The 18,152-nt window shown below is 52.8% G+C and overlaps 1 protein-coding gene across 4 annotated transcripts; it reads left to right on the forward strand.

The window, feature by feature from the left end:
* The first annotated feature begins 45 nt into the window (after positions 1 to 45).
* taf1c (TATA-box binding protein associated factor, RNA polymerase I subunit C) lies at positions 46 to 17,743 on the forward strand. 4 transcript variants are annotated; one of them, XM_031895008.1, is made up of 15 exons: positions 46 to 152; positions 1,806 to 1,946; positions 2,140 to 2,233; positions 3,307 to 3,422; positions 5,450 to 5,545; positions 6,457 to 6,527; positions 6,732 to 6,970; positions 7,189 to 7,314; positions 8,120 to 8,237; positions 9,289 to 9,360; positions 9,991 to 10,126; positions 10,314 to 10,442; positions 14,902 to 15,076; positions 15,502 to 15,639; positions 16,176 to 17,743. In XM_031895008.1, exons 2-15 carry the CDS (start codon positions 1,818 to 1,820, stop codon positions 17,603 to 17,605), a joined length of 3,069 nt encoding a protein of 1,022 aa, XP_031750868.1. In that variant the 5' UTR covers positions 46 to 152; positions 1,806 to 1,817; the 3' UTR covers positions 17,606 to 17,743. The 4 variants fall into 4 exon arrangements, with proteins under 4 accessions (XP_031750868.1, XP_031750871.1, XP_031750870.1 ...); XM_031895011.1 differs by having other exon boundaries at positions 77 to 133; XM_031895010.1 differs by having other exon boundaries at positions 122 to 187.
* Positions 17,744 to 18,152: the final 409 nt, after the last annotated feature.

Raw genomic sequence — 18,152 nt, forward strand, 5'->3', positions numbered from 1 at the left:
GTAGCAATATGGCCGCTATGCGCTGAGACACGCCCATTGTTCTGTGATTGGCTACATGGTCATGTGACTGAGCGTTCTTACTCTTCATTGGTGCGTAACCTGAAATAACACTTTATGACGGGCCGGGAGAGAGGTACAAGCAAAAACTTCAGGTTCGGATTGTGTGGGGTGTGAGGAGAAGGGAAGTGTGAGTGTGAGTGTGAGTGTGAGTGTCCGCTCGGTAATGGGTGTTTGTCTGTGGGAGACTGTAGCGCTGTGGGAGACTGTAGCGCTGTGGGAGGCGAGTGTGAGCTCTGAGGGTGCAACTACACGTGTTTGTGGGAGATACAGTGAGTAATGTGGGGCGGTCTCACCGTGATTCCCGGGGGTGTCCCTGAGTGTATGTATTACTCGCTCCTGTACTCATACCGCCGGGGGTTACATTTGGCTCTGGGCCTCCTGTGTGTGCAGCTGTGTGATCTAGTGTGTTTGTACCCCCTACTGTAAATGATAAGGATATTAGCAGTCACTGAGGGGTTCTGTGCCCCCCATATAAAGGCACAAGGCTGCAGGCTGAGTTATACAGGGAACTCTGAGTATCACTCATGTATTATAAGGGATAATGTACCCCCTACTGTAAATGATAAGGATATTAGCAGTCACTGAGGGGTTCTGTGCCCCCCATATAAAGGCACAAGGCTGCAGGCTGAGTTATACAGGGAACTCTGAGTATCACTCATGTATTATAAGGGATAATGTACCCCCTACTGTAAATGATAAGGATATTAGCAGTCACTGAGGGGTTCTGTGCCCCCCATATAAAGGCACAAGGCTGCAGGCTGAGTTATACAGGGAACTCTGAGTATCACTCATGTATTATAAGGGATAATGTACCCCCTACTGTAAATGATAAGGATATTAGCAGTCACTGAGGGGTTCTGTGCCCCCCCATATAAAGGCACAAGGCTGCAGGCTGAGTTATACAGGGAACTCTGAGTATCACTCATGTATTATAAGGGATAATGTACCCCCTACTGTAAATGATAAGGATATTAGCAGTCACTGAGGGGTTCTGTGCCCCCCATATAAAGGCACAAGGCTGCAGGCTGAGTTATACAGGGAACTCTGAGTATCACTCATGTATTATAAGGGATAATGTACCCCCTACTGTAAATGATAAGGATATTAGCAGTCACTGAGGGGTTCTGTGCCCCCCATATAAAGGCACAAGGCTGCAGGCTGAGTTATACAGGGAACTCTGAGTATCACTCATGTATTATAAGGGATAATGTACCCCCTACTGTAAATGATAAGGATATTAGCAGTCACTGAGGGGTTCTGTGCCCCCCATATAAAGGCACAAGGCTGCAGGCTGAGTTATACAGGGAACTCTGAGTATCACTCATGTATTATAAGGGATAATGTACCCCCTACTGTAAATGATAAGGATATTAGCAGTCACTGAGGGGTTCTGTGCCCCCCATATAAAGGCACAAGGCTGCAGGCTGAGTTATACAGGGAACTCTGAGTATCACTCATGTATTATAAGGGATAATGTACCCCCTACTGTAAATGATAAGGATATTAGCAGTCACTGAGGGGTTCTGTGCCCCCCATATAAAGGCACAAGGCTGCAGGCTGAGTTATACAGGGAACTCTGAGTATCACTCATGTATTATAAGGGATACTGTACCCCCTACTGTAAATGATAAGGATATTAGAAATCATTTGTTATGAGCCGAGGGGATCCAGCCTGAAGGCCAATTATAGTGAGTACATTTAGCTTATGTAACTGCCTTATAATCTTTCTTGTTCTTGCCTTGTAGATGACTTCTTAGATGGAGTTTCCAGGCTCTTTGTTCCCCTCATTTTACAGCGAGGGGCCCTGTGCCAGGGAGGCCCCCACTTCCCACTCTGTGTTTGGCCTGGGGGAACACAGCAAAGTCCAGCACAGTAACAGCGCGCAGGTAAGGTTCAGTAGAGACATTAGTTTATTGGGGTTTAGATGGCAGCTCTGGGGATAAGTGTCAGAAATGTTACAAAGGAAAATAAGAAAGGGGATCACATGGGGATGCTTTAGTGGGGGGGGGGGGGGCAGTGCTGGGGAAGGGGGTGGTTATAGTGGTTGCACCCACAGACACCTTGTCATTGTTTTCACAGGATGGTTACAAGTTCATTCCCTTGTACAGCAGATCTGCAGAACGTTGGAGCCCAACCAGCCCGGCACCCATCCCACTGCTGCCTCCTAACCCTGGTAACTCATATGGGAAGTCTCTCAGCCACCTCCTCCGCTTTGGGCCTGGGGGGACTGACCCATAAACACGTCGGTGCCATTAGTACAGTTTGGGCCTAGGGGGGACTGACCCATAAACACGTCACTGCCATTAGTACAGTTTGGGCCTAGGGGGGACCGACCCATAAACACGTCACTGCCATTAGTACAGTTTGGGCCTAGGGGGGACTGACCCATAAACACGTCGGTGCCATTAGTACAGTTTGGGCCAAGGGGGGACTGACCCATAAACACGTCACTGCCATTAGTACAGTTTGGGCCTAGGGGGGACCGACCCATAAACACGTCACTGCCATTAGTACAGTTTGGGCCTAGGGGGGACCGACCCATAAACACGTCGGTGCCATTAGTACAGTTTGGGCCTAGGGGGGACTGACCCATAAACACGTCACTGCCATTAGTACAGTTTGGGCCTAGGGGGGACTGACCCATAAACACGTCGGTGCCATTAGTACAGTTTGGGCCTAGGGGGGACTGACCCATAAACACGTCACTGCCATTAGTACAGTTTGGGCCTAGGGGGGACTGACCCATAAACACGTCGGTGCCATTAGTACAGTTTGGGCCTAGGGGGGGCCGACCCATAAACACGTCGGTGCCATTAGTACAGTTTGGGCCTAGGGGGGACTGACCCATAAACACGTCACTGCCATTAGTACAGTTTGGGCCTAGGGGGGACTGACCCATAAACACGTCGGTGCCATTAGTACAGTTTGGGCCTAGGGGGGGACTGACCCATAAACACGTCGGTGCCATTAGTACAGTTTGGGCCTAGGGGGGACTGACCCATAAACACGTCACTGCCATTAGTACAGTTTGGGCCTAGGGGGGACCGACCCATAAACACGTCACTGCCATTAGTACAGTTTGGGCCTAGGGGGGACCGACCCATAAACACATTTGCTGATGAGAGCTGTGCAGCTAAGAACATAACGTGGAACCCAGTCCCACTGTGCAGAGAAATCCCAGCAGGTTGGGGTGTAGTTACGTTTGGGGGAGTCACACTGTTCCCTGTTTTCTTTGTTCCCCGGCAGGTTCTGGAATCCCTCCGGTGCTGGTATCCGACATTGTACAAGAAATGAGAGCAGCGGTTCCCCTGAGAAATACTCTTGTGAGGAAAAGCAGTGTACAACTGGATTTCACTAATCAGGTTAGCCCCCCCGCAGGATTAGTGAGTGCTGCTAACTGCACCGGTTCCCATGAAGCCAAGCACCAGTGCAGCCTGCTTTGATGTAAAGGCATGGGGTGGGCAGGTCATTGGAAACCTACAGAGTAGTTTTATGGCTAATTCTGCCACCGGTGCAGCCTGCAGCATGCATCTGTTTTGCCCAAAATAGCTTTTTGCTCCCCCTCTCTCCTCAGGGTGTTGCCCTGCCTAAGAAGCAGCCTGGCTTTAGCTAGTTTGGGCTTATCCGTTTCTCCGTCACTGTGCCAGGCTGGGCTTTGCCAGTGGGGGGGGCATGAATAAGCCCCCCGTGTCCAGTCACAGTACTTATTTGGGCTCGGAGGCTCAGAAGTGGATCTTGTCAGATCTTCCAGGGATAGAGGGAAGCTGGAGGATTTCTGGAGGATTCCCTTGGTGATTGCAGTGTGTGGGTTAGTGGATTCCCCTGACAATCTGAGTTGGAGTATGGAGAGGCCAGCGCGGCGCTTAGGTCGCTTTTCCCAATGGAACGTTTCTCCATCTATTTCACCGGGGGGTAAAACCTTAACCTTTTGGCTTTCTCCAGAAGATTCTCGCTCTCCAGGTGACTTGGGGAGAAAAGGACAATCTGTTGATTCTGCAAATAATGGATGGAATCTGTCACAGTCACTTGGTGACCTCTCTAAGTGGGTGGCAAGTGTCCCCACAGGGCCCACCATAACTATGGCTGTTGGGCTATGGCAGGGATCCCCAACCTTTTATACCCGTGAGCCACATTTAACTAGAAAAAGTCTTGGGGAGCAACACAGACATGAAAAAGGTTCCTTGGAGTAGCAATAAGAGCTATAATTGGCTATTTAATAGCCCCTATGGGGACTGGCAGCCTGCAGGAGGCTCTGGTTGACATTGTACTTGGTTTTTATGCACCAAAACTTGTCTCCTAACCAGAAATTCAAAAATGAGGGCCTACTTTGAGGCCACTGGGAGCAACACCCAATGGGTTGGGGAGCAACATGTTGCTTATAAACCACTGGTTGGGGATCACTGGGCTATGGAATAGGGGCAAATAAGGGGTTATGTGACTAGTCCAGTGGGTTGGTAAGATTGTTACAGATTACTCCAGCTTAGTGCTATAGTCACTGCATTGACTGGTTTAGTCAGTGAGAAGCTTACGCTCTGAATACAGGTTCTTACCCAGACCAACGCATACAGGATCTGCCGCCCACCTTCCCGTGTTCTCCTGACAGGGCCACACGTCTTCTCCAAGGCCTCGGCCACCGCCCGGCCGCTCACACACTTTCATTGCTTAGATTTTGAGCCCAGTCGCAGGGAGGAACATGGTATTTAAGGGTCATAAGGTCCAAAATCTAAAAAGATTTTGTCCTCTAACATCCTATTACTACTACTACCTACTATCATAGGCTGCGGCACTATCTTCCCAGTGCTCTGACTGTGGCCCTAAACATATTGCTGACATCTACTCTTTGGGTGCAGTTGGTACCTCTGACCGATACTCTTCAGATATATAAGAACCTAGAGCCAATGTTCTCTTTGGGGCCCCCTCGGTGCCTTTAGCCTCCCATAGTGAAATATTCTCAACAACTCGGCTCGTGGCCCCCCAGTACTTTGTATCCTTCCAAACCAACAATTTGTCCTTAATTTGTGGGTGAGGCCCATAGTACCTTTCATTTAGTTCAATTTCCCACATCCCACATGATGAAGTCATACATGTAGCCCTGTAGTCTATGAAATAGTACACAAATTTAGGCTCCATTCACTGCTATGAATCCTGTGGGGGTTAGTGTACGGGGCAGATAAACTATGGCCAATAACTAACATGCTGCCGTACAGTCCTGGGCCTCTGGTGCCTCCGTTTGTTCTGATGCTGGGGTTAATTGATGGTGACTGCTATGGGCACATATAAGGCTACCTCTGCACTAGGGGAAACAGTATGGCAGCCCCTACCCATGTATAGATACAAATATACAGAAAAGGAATGTTCTAATCTCTCTCCAATCTCTTACTCTCTTCAGTTGGGCAATTTCTCATTGGATCACAGTGACACAGCCTTTCAGTGTATGGGGCAACTCCTGGAACCACACTGCTACCTGGGAGATAAGCAGCTTTATGTGAGTAAACTGAACAGACCCATCACCTACCTATGGGCAGGTACCTACTGTAGGGATTTAATAATCCGTAATCAGATCCTTGAGAGAGAAGATTAATCAGTAGCTACAGTGACACAGCCCCTACAATTATATCCATATGGGGGAGACTTGTCAGACTCATAGAAGAAAGAGACAGTCCCTTGTCAGGCTCATAGAAGAAAGAGACAGTCCCTTGTCAGGCTCATAGAATAAAGAGACAGTCCCTTTTCAGGCTCATAGAAGAAAGAGACAGTCCCTTGTCAGGCTCATAGAAGAAAGAGACAGTCCCTTGTCAGGCTCATAGAAGAAAGAGACAGTCCCTTGTCAGGCTCATAGAAGAAAGAGACAGTCCCTTGTCAGGCTCATAGAAGAAAGAGACAGTCCCTTGTCAGGCTCATAGAAGAAAGAGACAGTCCCTTGTCAGGCTCATAGAAGAAAGAGACAGTCACTAATCAGGCTTATCATAGAAGAAAGAGACAGTCACTTATCAGGCTTATCATAGAAGAAAGAGACAGTCACTTATCAGGCTTATCATAGAAGAAAGAGACAGTCACTAATCAGGCTTATCATAGAAGAAAGAGACAGTCACTAATCAGGCTTATCATAGAAGAAAGAGACAGTCACTAATCAGGCTTATCATAGAAGAAAGAGACAGTCACTAATCCGGCTTATCATAGAAGGAAAAGGCAGTAGGGCCGATATACTAAGATAGGTGCAAAAGTGGACCAGTGCAGTTGCCAGTAGCAACCAACAGCTGACTACAAGTTAAAAAAAGTAGGCAAAGGTCTGGTTGCTATAGGAAACTGCCCTGGTACAGATGAGTGCATATGTCTGTAAGTCAGCCCCAGTTGCTGTTAGGGGAAGGCCCACATCTGATAATGTGTTTGTTACAGAGGAAGGTGAGAGAAACCACAAAGAAGATGACGGGGATGCTGCAGTCGCTGCGCCATGCGATGCACAGAGAGTGAGTTATGTGCAGTTCTGCCCTTCTACTGCCCCTGCCCCCCCTGCTGGTTTCTGCCTATCTATTTCCTCTTATTGTCTCTTTGTTTTCCACATTTCTTTTTCCCCTGGCTTCTCTCTCTCTACCCCATATATACCCCTCCTCCCCCACTATACTCCTTATTCTCCCCCCATCTCCTACTTAAACTCTCATGTCTCCCTACAGTTGCCCTTATTCTTACTCTGACTCCCAGCTGCGATGCCTCTCGTTCCTGGCATGCGATTGGCTCCAGGATATCCCCCCAGTGATGCTGGGACAGTGCGTCCATGAGGGGCTGGCAGAGCAGTGGAGTCAGTTGCAGTACAGCACTCAGAACACAGGGGGAGCTCTGTCTTACTCTGCGTATTCTGAGGGGCACTATGGCTGTTTAATCTTCCCTCACGGAGAAGCAATGAATGAGTTACGTATCCTTAAATTAATATTATTGTTAGACGGGGGCCCCTCTGGGCCTAACTGGGGGAGACGGGGGCCCCTCTGGGCCTAACTGGGGGAGACGGGGGCCCCTCTGTGAGGTCCCCTGTATGTAACTGGCTAGAGGGGCCCCACGGTGGGTCGTTAGTGGGGGGGCCCCCCATACCCTGTGTATATCCATTGGAGACCAAACTTCCTTAATGTCAGTCAGATTTCCAGCAGGTGAAACTCAATGGCGGGGGCCACAGGGTGAAACTGCTAGAAGATCCGGCTGTGTTTGAACTTAATGGGCGAATCCAACAAGTGGCCTCGGCCAAGGGGGGATCATCGGAAGAAGGTGAGGGGTGGGGGGGCAATGTGTGTCCTGCTGAGAAATGTTTGGGTTTCTTCTTCCGCTCTGTGAGTGTGAGAAAGGACTTGGCTCAGTCTGTCGCTCTGGCCGGGCCCCCAAGGCTGTGCAGTCATGCAGTTGGTCGTCACTTCTTTATGTGATAGGTCTCTTGCCCTTGGTTACAATACATGGCTGAAAGCATCCGGGCACCCCTTCTTATGATTGGCTATTTAAGCCACTCCCGTTATTGCCAACACCAGCACCCCTATGTACGTTCCTGGCAATTCTGTGCTCCATACTTTGTGGGACAGTTTGGGGGGGGCCCTTCCTGTTTCAGCACCATAATGCCCCGTGCACAGAGCCAGGTCCGTACAGAATGGGTTTGCTGAAGAACCTGACTGCCCAGAGCCCTGACCCAACCCAACTGATTATTGGGGGGGGCCCATGGATGAGGAATGAAAGGGCACATTGTGGTTGGGAAAAGGCAGGAGCCAAATGTATTGCCACAGATAGGCAGGAGAGCGGGGGGAGTTATGGGGGGCTGGGGGCAAGAGTGTAAATGGGAGAGAGACAAGTGTGACAAGTAAAGCCACCCCAAAAGCCATATTATTGGGGGGTGATGACCCAGAACTGGGATAGAATGGTTTGGCAGGTTTAGTTCTCCAGTGCCACAGACAGAACACACAGCTGCCTGTATAGCGTTAGGCCCCACCCCCTGGTCTAATCCCTCCCCCCACTTTCAGCCCCGCCTCCCGGGCAAGCTTCTATAGGGCACAGCATAAAGTCACTCACTCTCTTTTTCACCCTGTAGTTCTGGTAGGAGTTCGATCCAACTACCATCTGGCCTCCTGGGCATTCTCCTCCCAAGATCCCCCAAGGGCCCTCCGGGTGGTCGATACTCAGAGCCCCAGCACCTGTATCAATGTCAGGTAAGTCCTGCTGCCCTTCCCCCCCATATATTTATTACTGCCCCCCCTGCACCCCCAGGAACAGGCAGATATATATTAAATTCAATACAAACACTTTTATTTGTTGGTGTTACTTGTCCTTTAATAGTCTGTTTGATATACAGTGCTTAGCTAAAGTATTCACCCCCCCCCACCCAAACTCCCAGAGCGGGGGGCATTAATCAGAGAGGCAGCACAGAGCGCAGAGTATCTGCCCATAGGGCCACATAAAGCCGGGCTTTAGTGGGCAGAATAAAGCCGTTATTTAAAGGGGACTTGTCACCCACACATAAAAAGCTGTAATAAATTACTTTCATTTTCCATTCAGCACTTCCTAGATATCAGTGGGTGAGTGGGACGGGGGTTCCAGCAGGGCAATGAGCCCCAGGCTAAAGCAACACTCGGGGGGGGGGGGGTGTTTAAGGGGAAACATATAAATGGAACGGCCCAGTCACAGTCCGACCTCAATCCCATTGGGAATCTGCGGTCAGACTGGAACGTTCCCAAGGGAAAACCTTCCAACATGGAGGAGCCGGGGCAGTTTTGCCTTGAGGAATGGGCAATAATCGCAGGGGCAAAATGTGGCTCATAGGGACTTGCAGCTGGAATTGCCCCAAAGGGGGGCTCTACAAGGTACAGACTTTGGGAGGGGGGGGCAGTTATGCTGAAGTTTTCTCTTATTTTGTCCTATTTGGTGTTTGCGTCACAATCAAAAACAAAATACATCTTCAGAGTTGTAGGAAAGTTCTGTAATGTAATGGGGCAACTCTCACACCGACCCACTGTGATTCCAGGTTGGGGGGCAATGAAAAATGCCCCGGGGGGTGATTACTGTAATTATATAGTGGGGGGAATTAAACACTGAGCCCCCATGTGTCAGACATTTTGCTTTTTATACAAATTACTTTCCTTTTACACTTTTTCATTGGTAACATTAACCCCTTCCTGCCTGTGCATCAGGGAAATAGCCCTTAGTGCATTGCCCACGTGGGTGCGACCCCCCCTAATTATGTTCCCTCTCTCTGTCTCACAGCCCCTACCTGCCTGGGGAGCTCTGCGTTTGCACTGAACAGGGGGGTCTTTATCTGTGGAACGTGGAGACTGGGTAAGTGCCCCGCTGCCACTGGGTAACAGCCATGCCTCTGCTCTTGCCCTGCTGCCCTGCTGCCATGCCCCTGACCTTGCCTCGCTCTGACCTTGCCCCGCTGCCATGCCCCTACCCTTGCCCTGCTGCCCCGCTGCCATGCCCCTGACCTTGCCCCGCTCTGACCTTGCCCCGCTGCCCTGCTCTTGCCCTTGCCCCGCTGCCTCGCTCTTGCCCTTGCCCCGCTACCTTGCTCTGACCTTGCCCCTGCTCCGCTGCGCTGCTACTGCCCTTGCCCTGCTGCCGGGACTGTTGGCCGAATTAGTTTATGCTGCCAGACTGAGTTGCCATGGTGCCGCAGCCAAACCTTCCCTGCCCCATGAGCTCTAGTTGTGCCCTGCTATACCAGCTGGACTGCCAGCCTGACTTTCATTTTCAGGGTGGGTTGTTAGTCTGATCTATCCCTTCTGGCTGAGCCCCTGGGGCGCCCCCTGCAGACTGGGCACTGATCTGACCTTCTCTCCCTGTTTATGGGGGCCAAACCTTCCCTTGCCCCCGGCAGGTGGGACTCCAGGTTCAGCCTCCCTGACAGCCAATAAGAGGGCCCCCTGCTGACTTTGCCACCCCCCCCCCCCCCCCCCGTTCCCACAGGCTGGAGCTGCTTCGCCATGATCCCGACACCCTGTTATTCCGTGATGATCCCGAGTGGAGATGGAGCGACTACACCTCCCACCCGCGGGTGCTGAGCTACGCAGACAGGACAGGAGTTCAGTGTGTGGACATGAGGGTATGAGGGTATCTTTCCTTCCCCACCAAAGCCTCAAATATACCCCCCCATCTGGCACCTAAAGTGGTCAGTGTGAGAGGCAAACTCTTAATGGTGCCAATGGGCTGGGGCAGATTCGCTGTATGAAAGGTTCTTACCCCCTGGGGCCAAATTTGCTCTATTTAATCTCTATTTCTCTCGCTCTCAGGCCCCTAATTCTCAGGGGTTGGACCTTTTCCATATTGGACAAGAAGCTTCGTGTCAGAGAGGAGAGAGAGTCATTTTACCCCAGTGCCTGAGAGGGGAGAACCCAGCCCACTGCCTCATTACTACCCAGGTATCGGTACCCCATACCCACACTGCCCCATTACTACCCAGGTATCAGTACCCCATACCCACACTGCCCCATTACTACCCAGGTATCCGTACCCCGCACTGCCCCATTACTACCCAGGTATCAGTACCCCATACTCACACTGCCCCATTACTACCCAGGTATCAGTACCCCATACTGCCCCATTACTACCCAGGTATCAGTACCCTATACCCACACTGCCTCATTACTACCCAGGTATCAGTACCCCATACCCACACTGCCCCATTACTACCCAGGTATTAGTACCCCACACTGCCCCATTACTACCCAGGTATCAGTACCCCATACCCACACTGCCCCATTACTACCCAGGTATCAGTACCCCATACCCACACTGCCCCATTACTACCCAGGTATCAGTACCCCACACTGCCCCATTACTACCCAGGTATCAGTACCCCACACTGCCCCATTACTACCCAGGTATCAGTACCCCATACCCACACTGCCCCATTACTACCCAGGTATCAGTACCCCACACTGCCCCATTACTACCCAGGTATCAGTACCCCACACTGCCCCATTACTACCCAGGTATCAGTACCCCACACTGCCCCATTACTACCCAGGTATCAGTACCCCACACTGCCTCATTACTACCCAGGTATCAGTACCCCACACTGCCCCATTACTACCCAGGTATCAGTACCCCACACTGCCTCATTACTACCCAGGTATCAGTACCCCACACTGCCTCATTACTACCCCAGGTATCAGTACCCCATACCCACACTGCCCCATTACTACCCAGGTATCAGTACCCCACACTGCCCCATTACTACCCAGGTATCAGTACCCCACACTGCCCCATTACTACCCAGGTATCAGTACCCCACACTGCCTCATTACTACCCAGGTATCAGTACCCCACACTGCCCCATTACTACCCAGGTATCAGTACCCCACACTGCCCCATTACTACCCAGGTATCAGTACCCCATACCCACACTGCCCATTACTACCCAGGTATCAGTACCCCACACTGCCCCATTACTACCCAGGTATCAGTACCCCACACTGCCCCATTACTACCCAGGTATCAGTACCCCACACTGCCTCATTACTACCCAGCTATCAGTACCCCACACTGCCTCATTACTACCCAGGTATCAGTACCCCACACTGCCTCATTACTACCCAGGTATCAGTACCCCACACTGCCTCATTACTACCCAGGTATCAGTACCCCACACTGCCTCATTACTACCCAGGTATCAGTACCCCACACTGCCTCATTACTACCCAGGTATCAGTACCCCACACTGCCCCATTACTACCCAGGTATCAGTACCCCACACTGCCCCATTACTACCCAGGTATCAGTACCCCATACCCACACTGCCCCATTACTACCCAGGTATCCGTACCCCGCACTGCCCCATTACTACCCAGGTATCCGTACCCCATACCCACACTGCCCCATTACTACCCAGGTATCCGTACCCCATACTGCCCCATTACTACCCAGGTATCCGTACCCCATACCCACACTGCCTCATTATTACCCAGGTATCAGTACCCCATACCCACACTGCCTCATTATTACCCAGGTATCAGTACCCCATACCCACACTGCCCCATTACTACCCAGGTATTAGTACCCCACACTGCCTCATTACTACCCAGGTATCAGTACCCCATACCCACACTGCTGCCCCATTACTACCCAGGTATCAGTACCCCACACTGCCCCATTACTACCCAGGTATCAGTACCCCATACCCGCACTGCCCCATTACTACCCAGGTATCAGTACCCCGCACTGCCCCATTACTACCCAGGTATCAGTACCCCACACTGCCCCATTACTACCCAGGTATCAGTACCCCATACCCGCACTGCCCCATTACTACCCAGGTATCAGTACCCCGCACTGCCCCCATTACTACCCAGGTATCAGTACCCCACACTGCCCCATTACTACCCAGGTATCAGTACCCCACACTGCCCCATTACTACCCAGGTATCAGTACCCCATACCCGCACTGCCCCATTACTACCCAGGTATCAGTACCCCGCACTGCCCCATTACTACCCAGGTATCCGTACCCCGCACTGCCCCATTACTACCCAGGTATCCGTACCCCGCACTGCCCCATTACTACCCAGGTATCCGTACCCCGCACTGCCCCATTACTACCCAGGTATCCGTACCCCACACTGCCCCATTACTACCCAGGTATCAGTACCCCACACTGCCCATTACTACCCAGGTATCAGTACCCCCACACTGCCTCATTACTACCCAGGTATCAGTACCCCATACCCACACTGCCCCATTACTACCCCAGGTATCAGTACCCCACACTGCCCCATTACTACCCAGGTATCAGTACCCCACACTGCCCCATTACTACCCAGGTATCAGTACCCCACACTGCCCCATTACTACCCAGGTATCAGTACCCCACACTGCCTCATTACTACCCAGGTATCAGTACCCCCACACTGCTCATTACTACCCAGGTATCAGTACCCCACACTGCCTCATTACTACCCAGGTATCAGTACCCCACACTGCCTCATTACTACCCAGGTATCAGTACCCACACTGCCTCATTACTACCCAGGTATCAGTACCCCACACTGCCTCATTACTACCCCAGGTATCAGTACCCCATACCCACACTGCCTCATTACTACCCAGGTATCAGTACCCCACACTGCCCATTACTACCCAGGTATCAGTACCCCACACTGCCCCATTACTACCCAGGTATCAGTACCCCATACCCACACTGCCCCATTACTACCCAGGTATCCGTACCCCGCACTGCCCCATTACTACCCAGGTATCCGTACCCCATACCCACACTGCCCCATTACTACCCAGGTATCCGTACCCCATACTGCCCCATTACTACCCAGGTATCAGTACCCCCATACCCACACTGCCTCATTATTACCCAGGTATCAGTACCCCATACCCACACTGCCTCATTATTACCCAGGTATCAGTACCCCATACCCACACTGCCCATTACTACCCAGGTATTAGTACCCCACACTGCCTCATTACTACCCAGGTATCAGTACCCCATACCCGCACTGCTGCCCCATTACTACCCAGGTATTAGTACCCACACTGCCTCATTACTACCCAGGGTATCAAGCTACCCCATACCCACACTGCTGCCCCATTACTACCCAGGTATCAGTACCCCACACTGCCCCATTACTACCCAGGTATCAGTACCCCATACCCGCACTGCCCCATTACTACCCAGGTATCAGTACCCCGCACTGCCCCATTACTACCCAGGTATCAGTACCCCGCACTGCCCCATTACTACCCAGGTATCCGTACCCCGCACTGCCCCATTACTAACCCAGGTATCCGTTACCCCATACTGCCCCATTACTACCCAGGTATCCGTACCCCGCACTGCCTCATTACTACCCAGGTATCGGTACCCCATACCCACACTGCCCCATTACTACCCAGGTATCAGTACCCCGCACTGCCCCATTACTACCCAGGTATCGGTACCCCGCACTGCCCCATTACTACCCAGGTATCAGTACCCCATACTGCCCCATTACTACCCAGGTATCAGTACCCCATACCCACACTGCCTCATTATTACCCAGGTATCAGTACCCCATACCCACACTGCCTCATTATTACCCAGGTATCAGTACCCCATACCCACACTGCCCCATTACTACCCAGGTATTAGTACCCCACACTGCCTCATTACTACCCAGGTATCAGTACCCCATACCCGCACTGCTGCCCCATTACTACCCAGGTATTAGTACCCCACACTGCCTCATTACTACCCAGGTATCAGTACCCCATACCCACACTGCTGCCCCATTACTACCCAGGTATCAGTACCCCACACTGCCCCATTACTACCCAGGTATCAGTACCCCGCACTGCCCCATTACTACCCAGGTATCAGTACCCCGCACTGCCCCATTACTACCCAGGTATCCGTACCCCGCACTGCCCCATTACTACCCAGGTATCCGTACCCCATACTGCCCCATTACTACCCAGGTATCCGTACCCCGCACTGCCTCATTACTACCCAGGTATCGGTACCCCATACCCACACTGCCCCATTACTACCCAGGTATCAGTACCCCGCACTGCCTCATTACTACCCAGGTATCGGTACCCCGCACTGCCTCATTACTCCCCACACACGTGGCTGCAGTTTCATTAAACTACATCATGCTGCGGCGCTGTGGGTGGGGCTAAAACACTGTATAATACAGTGGGCGCCATTGTCAGTGCTGTAACCTGTGGGTGGGGCTAAAACACTGTATAATACAGTGGGTGCCATTGTCAGTGCTGTAACCTGTGGGTGGGGCTAAAACACTGTATAATACAGTGGGCGCCATTGTCAGTGCTGTAACCTGTGGGTGGGGCTAAAACAGTAAGTGCTGTAACCTGTATCTCTCCCCCCAGTACTCGGTTTACATCATGGACGAGCGCTTTCCATTGGTTCCCCTGCTGAAGTGGGATCACATGTTCCAGTCCCCGCCCTGCTTTGCCCACGTTGTCCCTAATGGGACGAGCAGCCAATCCAACAAGGTTCTGCTGGGAAGCCAGCGGGGGGAAACCCTCCTGCTGCAATATACAGGTACCCCAATACATGCACCCCTGCCAGTAATGCGGCACAAGGGTTGGACCACCTGTACCAAGAGAGGGGGGGGGGGCCTCTGTGCTGGTGCAGGACATGGCAAGTACAGGGCTCCCTCGTGCCTTGTGCCCCGTTACTGCCCTTCCTGCCTGTCTTAATGGTGCCCCCCAGCCACACTGAACTAACATGGCAGCATTATATACTGCGGGACCCCCCCCCCCTCTCGTGGTGCTTGGCAGTAAGAGAAGGCAGCCGATTGGGCGAGACCTTGCAGTTTTCAAGGAGCTGGGGGGCATCTGCCATTGTGTTGGTCTGGCTCTGCCCCGGAGCCCTGGGGCACTTTGTTCCAAAGTTGGCATTTGGGCAGAGTTTGCGGCTGCCTCGTGGCACCAGGGAACGGTTTGCTAAGAACTTTCTCTTTCCAGGTGGGACCCTCACGCCCCCCCAGATGCTCTTCCCAACCCTGAGTCTCCCCCCACCCTCAGAATGCCTGGCACACCTGCCTGTATTACAGCCCCTTCATCAGGACTATGTGGCACAGCGGCTGGCATCCCCAGGAGCAGGTAAGTGCTAGGGGGGGTTCCATTGCTAGGGGGGGGTTCCATTGCTAGGGGGGGGTTCCATTGCTAGGGGGGGTTCCATTGCTAGGGGGGGTTCCATTGCTTGGGAGGTGTCATTGCTTGGGGGTGGCATTGCCTGTGGGGGGTTCAATTGCCTGGGAGGTATCATTGCTTGGGGGGTGCCATTGCCTGGGGGGTGTCTTTGCCTGGGGGGTGCCATTGCTTGGGGGGTTCCATTACTGGGAGGTATCATTGCTTGGGGGTGGCATTGCCTGGGGGGGGGGGTGGAATTGCCTGGGGGTGGTGGCATTGCCTGTGGGGGTTCCATTGTCTGGGGGGGTTCCATTGCCTGGGAGGTATCATTGCTTGGGGGGTGCCATTGCCTGGGGGGTGCCATTGCCTGGGGGGTGCCATTGCTTGGGGGGTGCCATTGCCTGGGGGGTGCCATTGCTTGGGGGGTGCCTTTGCTTTGCCTATGGGAGGAATAGTAGGCAGATTGGTCGGAACTTATTGTCCTTCTATTTTCTCTGCTCCCTCAGGATTGGCTGCGGCCCACGTGACATCGGACCAGGATTCTGTTATCGTCTTCAGCCTGACGGAGCTCGGGGATCTCTTCTACCTGCCCCTGTTGCACCAAGCGGCCGAGAGCCAGGAATACTGGGGCAACGACCAAGATCCATCCTGTAGCCCAGTCTCTGACCAGGGGGCTTCTATAACTAATCAGAGAGAACAGCACGAGGGGCAAAGCCCAGGAGGGCCCCACTCCCCCCAGCGTGCCTCAGCCCTGTCCAATCACAATGCAGAATCCATGATTTCCCGTGTGGAAGGACAGACTCCGGGGGGAGGTGGCGCCACGGCAAGTCTTCCAGAACTGGACCCTACAGTATGTCCTCTGTCTTCCGAATCTGACCCCAGCACCCAAAATGGCTCTGCCCCCGTGGCTAATGGCTCTGCCCCCGTGGCTAATGGCTCTGCCCGCGTGGCTAATGGCTGTGTCTATTCCACGAACCTTCAGCCAGAAAACAGGACAGGCGTTTCCCATCTCAGTTCCTGGTCTCTGCGCTGCCTGCAGCGGTGGCTACGGGCCCTTCTCCTCGGTGTGGCCCCAAAGGGTCCCGGCCGCCCTAAGTTTAGAACAAAGAAGTTCTTGAAGGGCCTGGAGGTGGGCGAATCTGGGCCGGAGTTGGCCGAGCAGCGCAGAACCCTCCTGGAGAGTATGAAGGGCGGAACGTTGGTGCGGCTGGACACCCCTCCAGTCTCGGGAGTTCTAGGGCCCCTGAACCCCCAAACCTGGAAGGACCCGCTAAGCCAAAGGCTGACGGCTGCTTGGAATGGGCAACTGGGCTCGTGGTGGGAGGAGTTCCTGGGGCTGAACCGACACAGCAAGGTGCAGTCTCTGAGAGAGCGACGCCGGAGGCAGAAGTTGCAGAGGGCAAAGTCGCTGAGCAGGTTGTCTGGGAGCTTCGCCTCCTCCCTCAGTCTGGACTCCAGCGCCTGCGATATGGACCAGGGTTCTGTGTGGTCCTGTCATAGCGAGCCCCTCTCTGAGCCGGAACCTCGGCCCAGTCCCATAGGCAGGAAGAGACTGAGGAGCCCTCCCCCGGGTCAGGAGCCTGTTTGGGCCGATACACAGGACTCCGCAGCTTCTACAGGGACTCTGCATAGAGATTTGGGGGGCAACTCCCAGACACCCCAAGACTCTTCTACACAAAGCCACGCCCCCAACTCTCCCCTGGTTTCCTCTCAGTTCCTTCGCTCCAGGGGGATCCCCCGAGAGAGGAGACAGACTGTCCAGGATTTCATCTCTCTCCTGGGTGCCCCCACCGAGCCCCAAACTCACCCTCGGAACCCCCCTGACTCCGCCTTCCCGTCTCAGAACTTTTCCCTCTCGCAGCAGTCTCAGTCGCTCTCCCAGAGATCTCAGTCCCGTTCCCAGCAGTCAAAAAAGAGACCCCGCATGGGATTCTGAGCCTTAATACCAACCTCAGTGCTGTATGCTATTCACCTGTGCGGGGCCACGGGGGGGTCCCTATTGGACCTCCTGATCCCCCAGTACCGTTATGGTTCTGTTGGACGTGTTCTGTGCAATAAACCTTTGATCACTGAATGTGCCGCTTCCATCAGGAAATATCATTTATAATGTGAATGTGTCGCTGTGAGGCCCCCGACTGCCCCCCCACCCATAGCAACTGGGGGGGGGGGGGCAAGATTTCATGGGATCTTACGAGTCCGACAAGGATCATCGAGAGAAAACCCAGGGGCAGTGAGTTTGGTGCATTTAGATGGTGCCCCAACTAGTATATGCCAGGCAGTTTTGGTGCATTGGTTGCACTGGGGAAGGGGCAGTTAAGGGGGGGTCACTATATATAAATATATAAGGGGGGGGCAGTAATAAATAGAGAAAGTACAGGGAAGAGCGACTAAGCTGATAAAGGGAATGGGCTCAGTTATGGGGAAAGGCTGGCCCAGTTGGGATTGGTTACACTGGGGAAGGGGCAGTTAAGGGGGGGTCACTA

This window comes from Xenopus tropicalis, chromosome 1 (genome assembly GCF_000004195.4).
Source record: "Xenopus tropicalis strain Nigerian chromosome 1, UCB_Xtro_10.0, whole genome shotgun sequence".
NCBI classification, from domain to species: Eukaryota; Metazoa; Chordata; class Amphibia; order Anura; family Pipidae; genus Xenopus; species Xenopus tropicalis.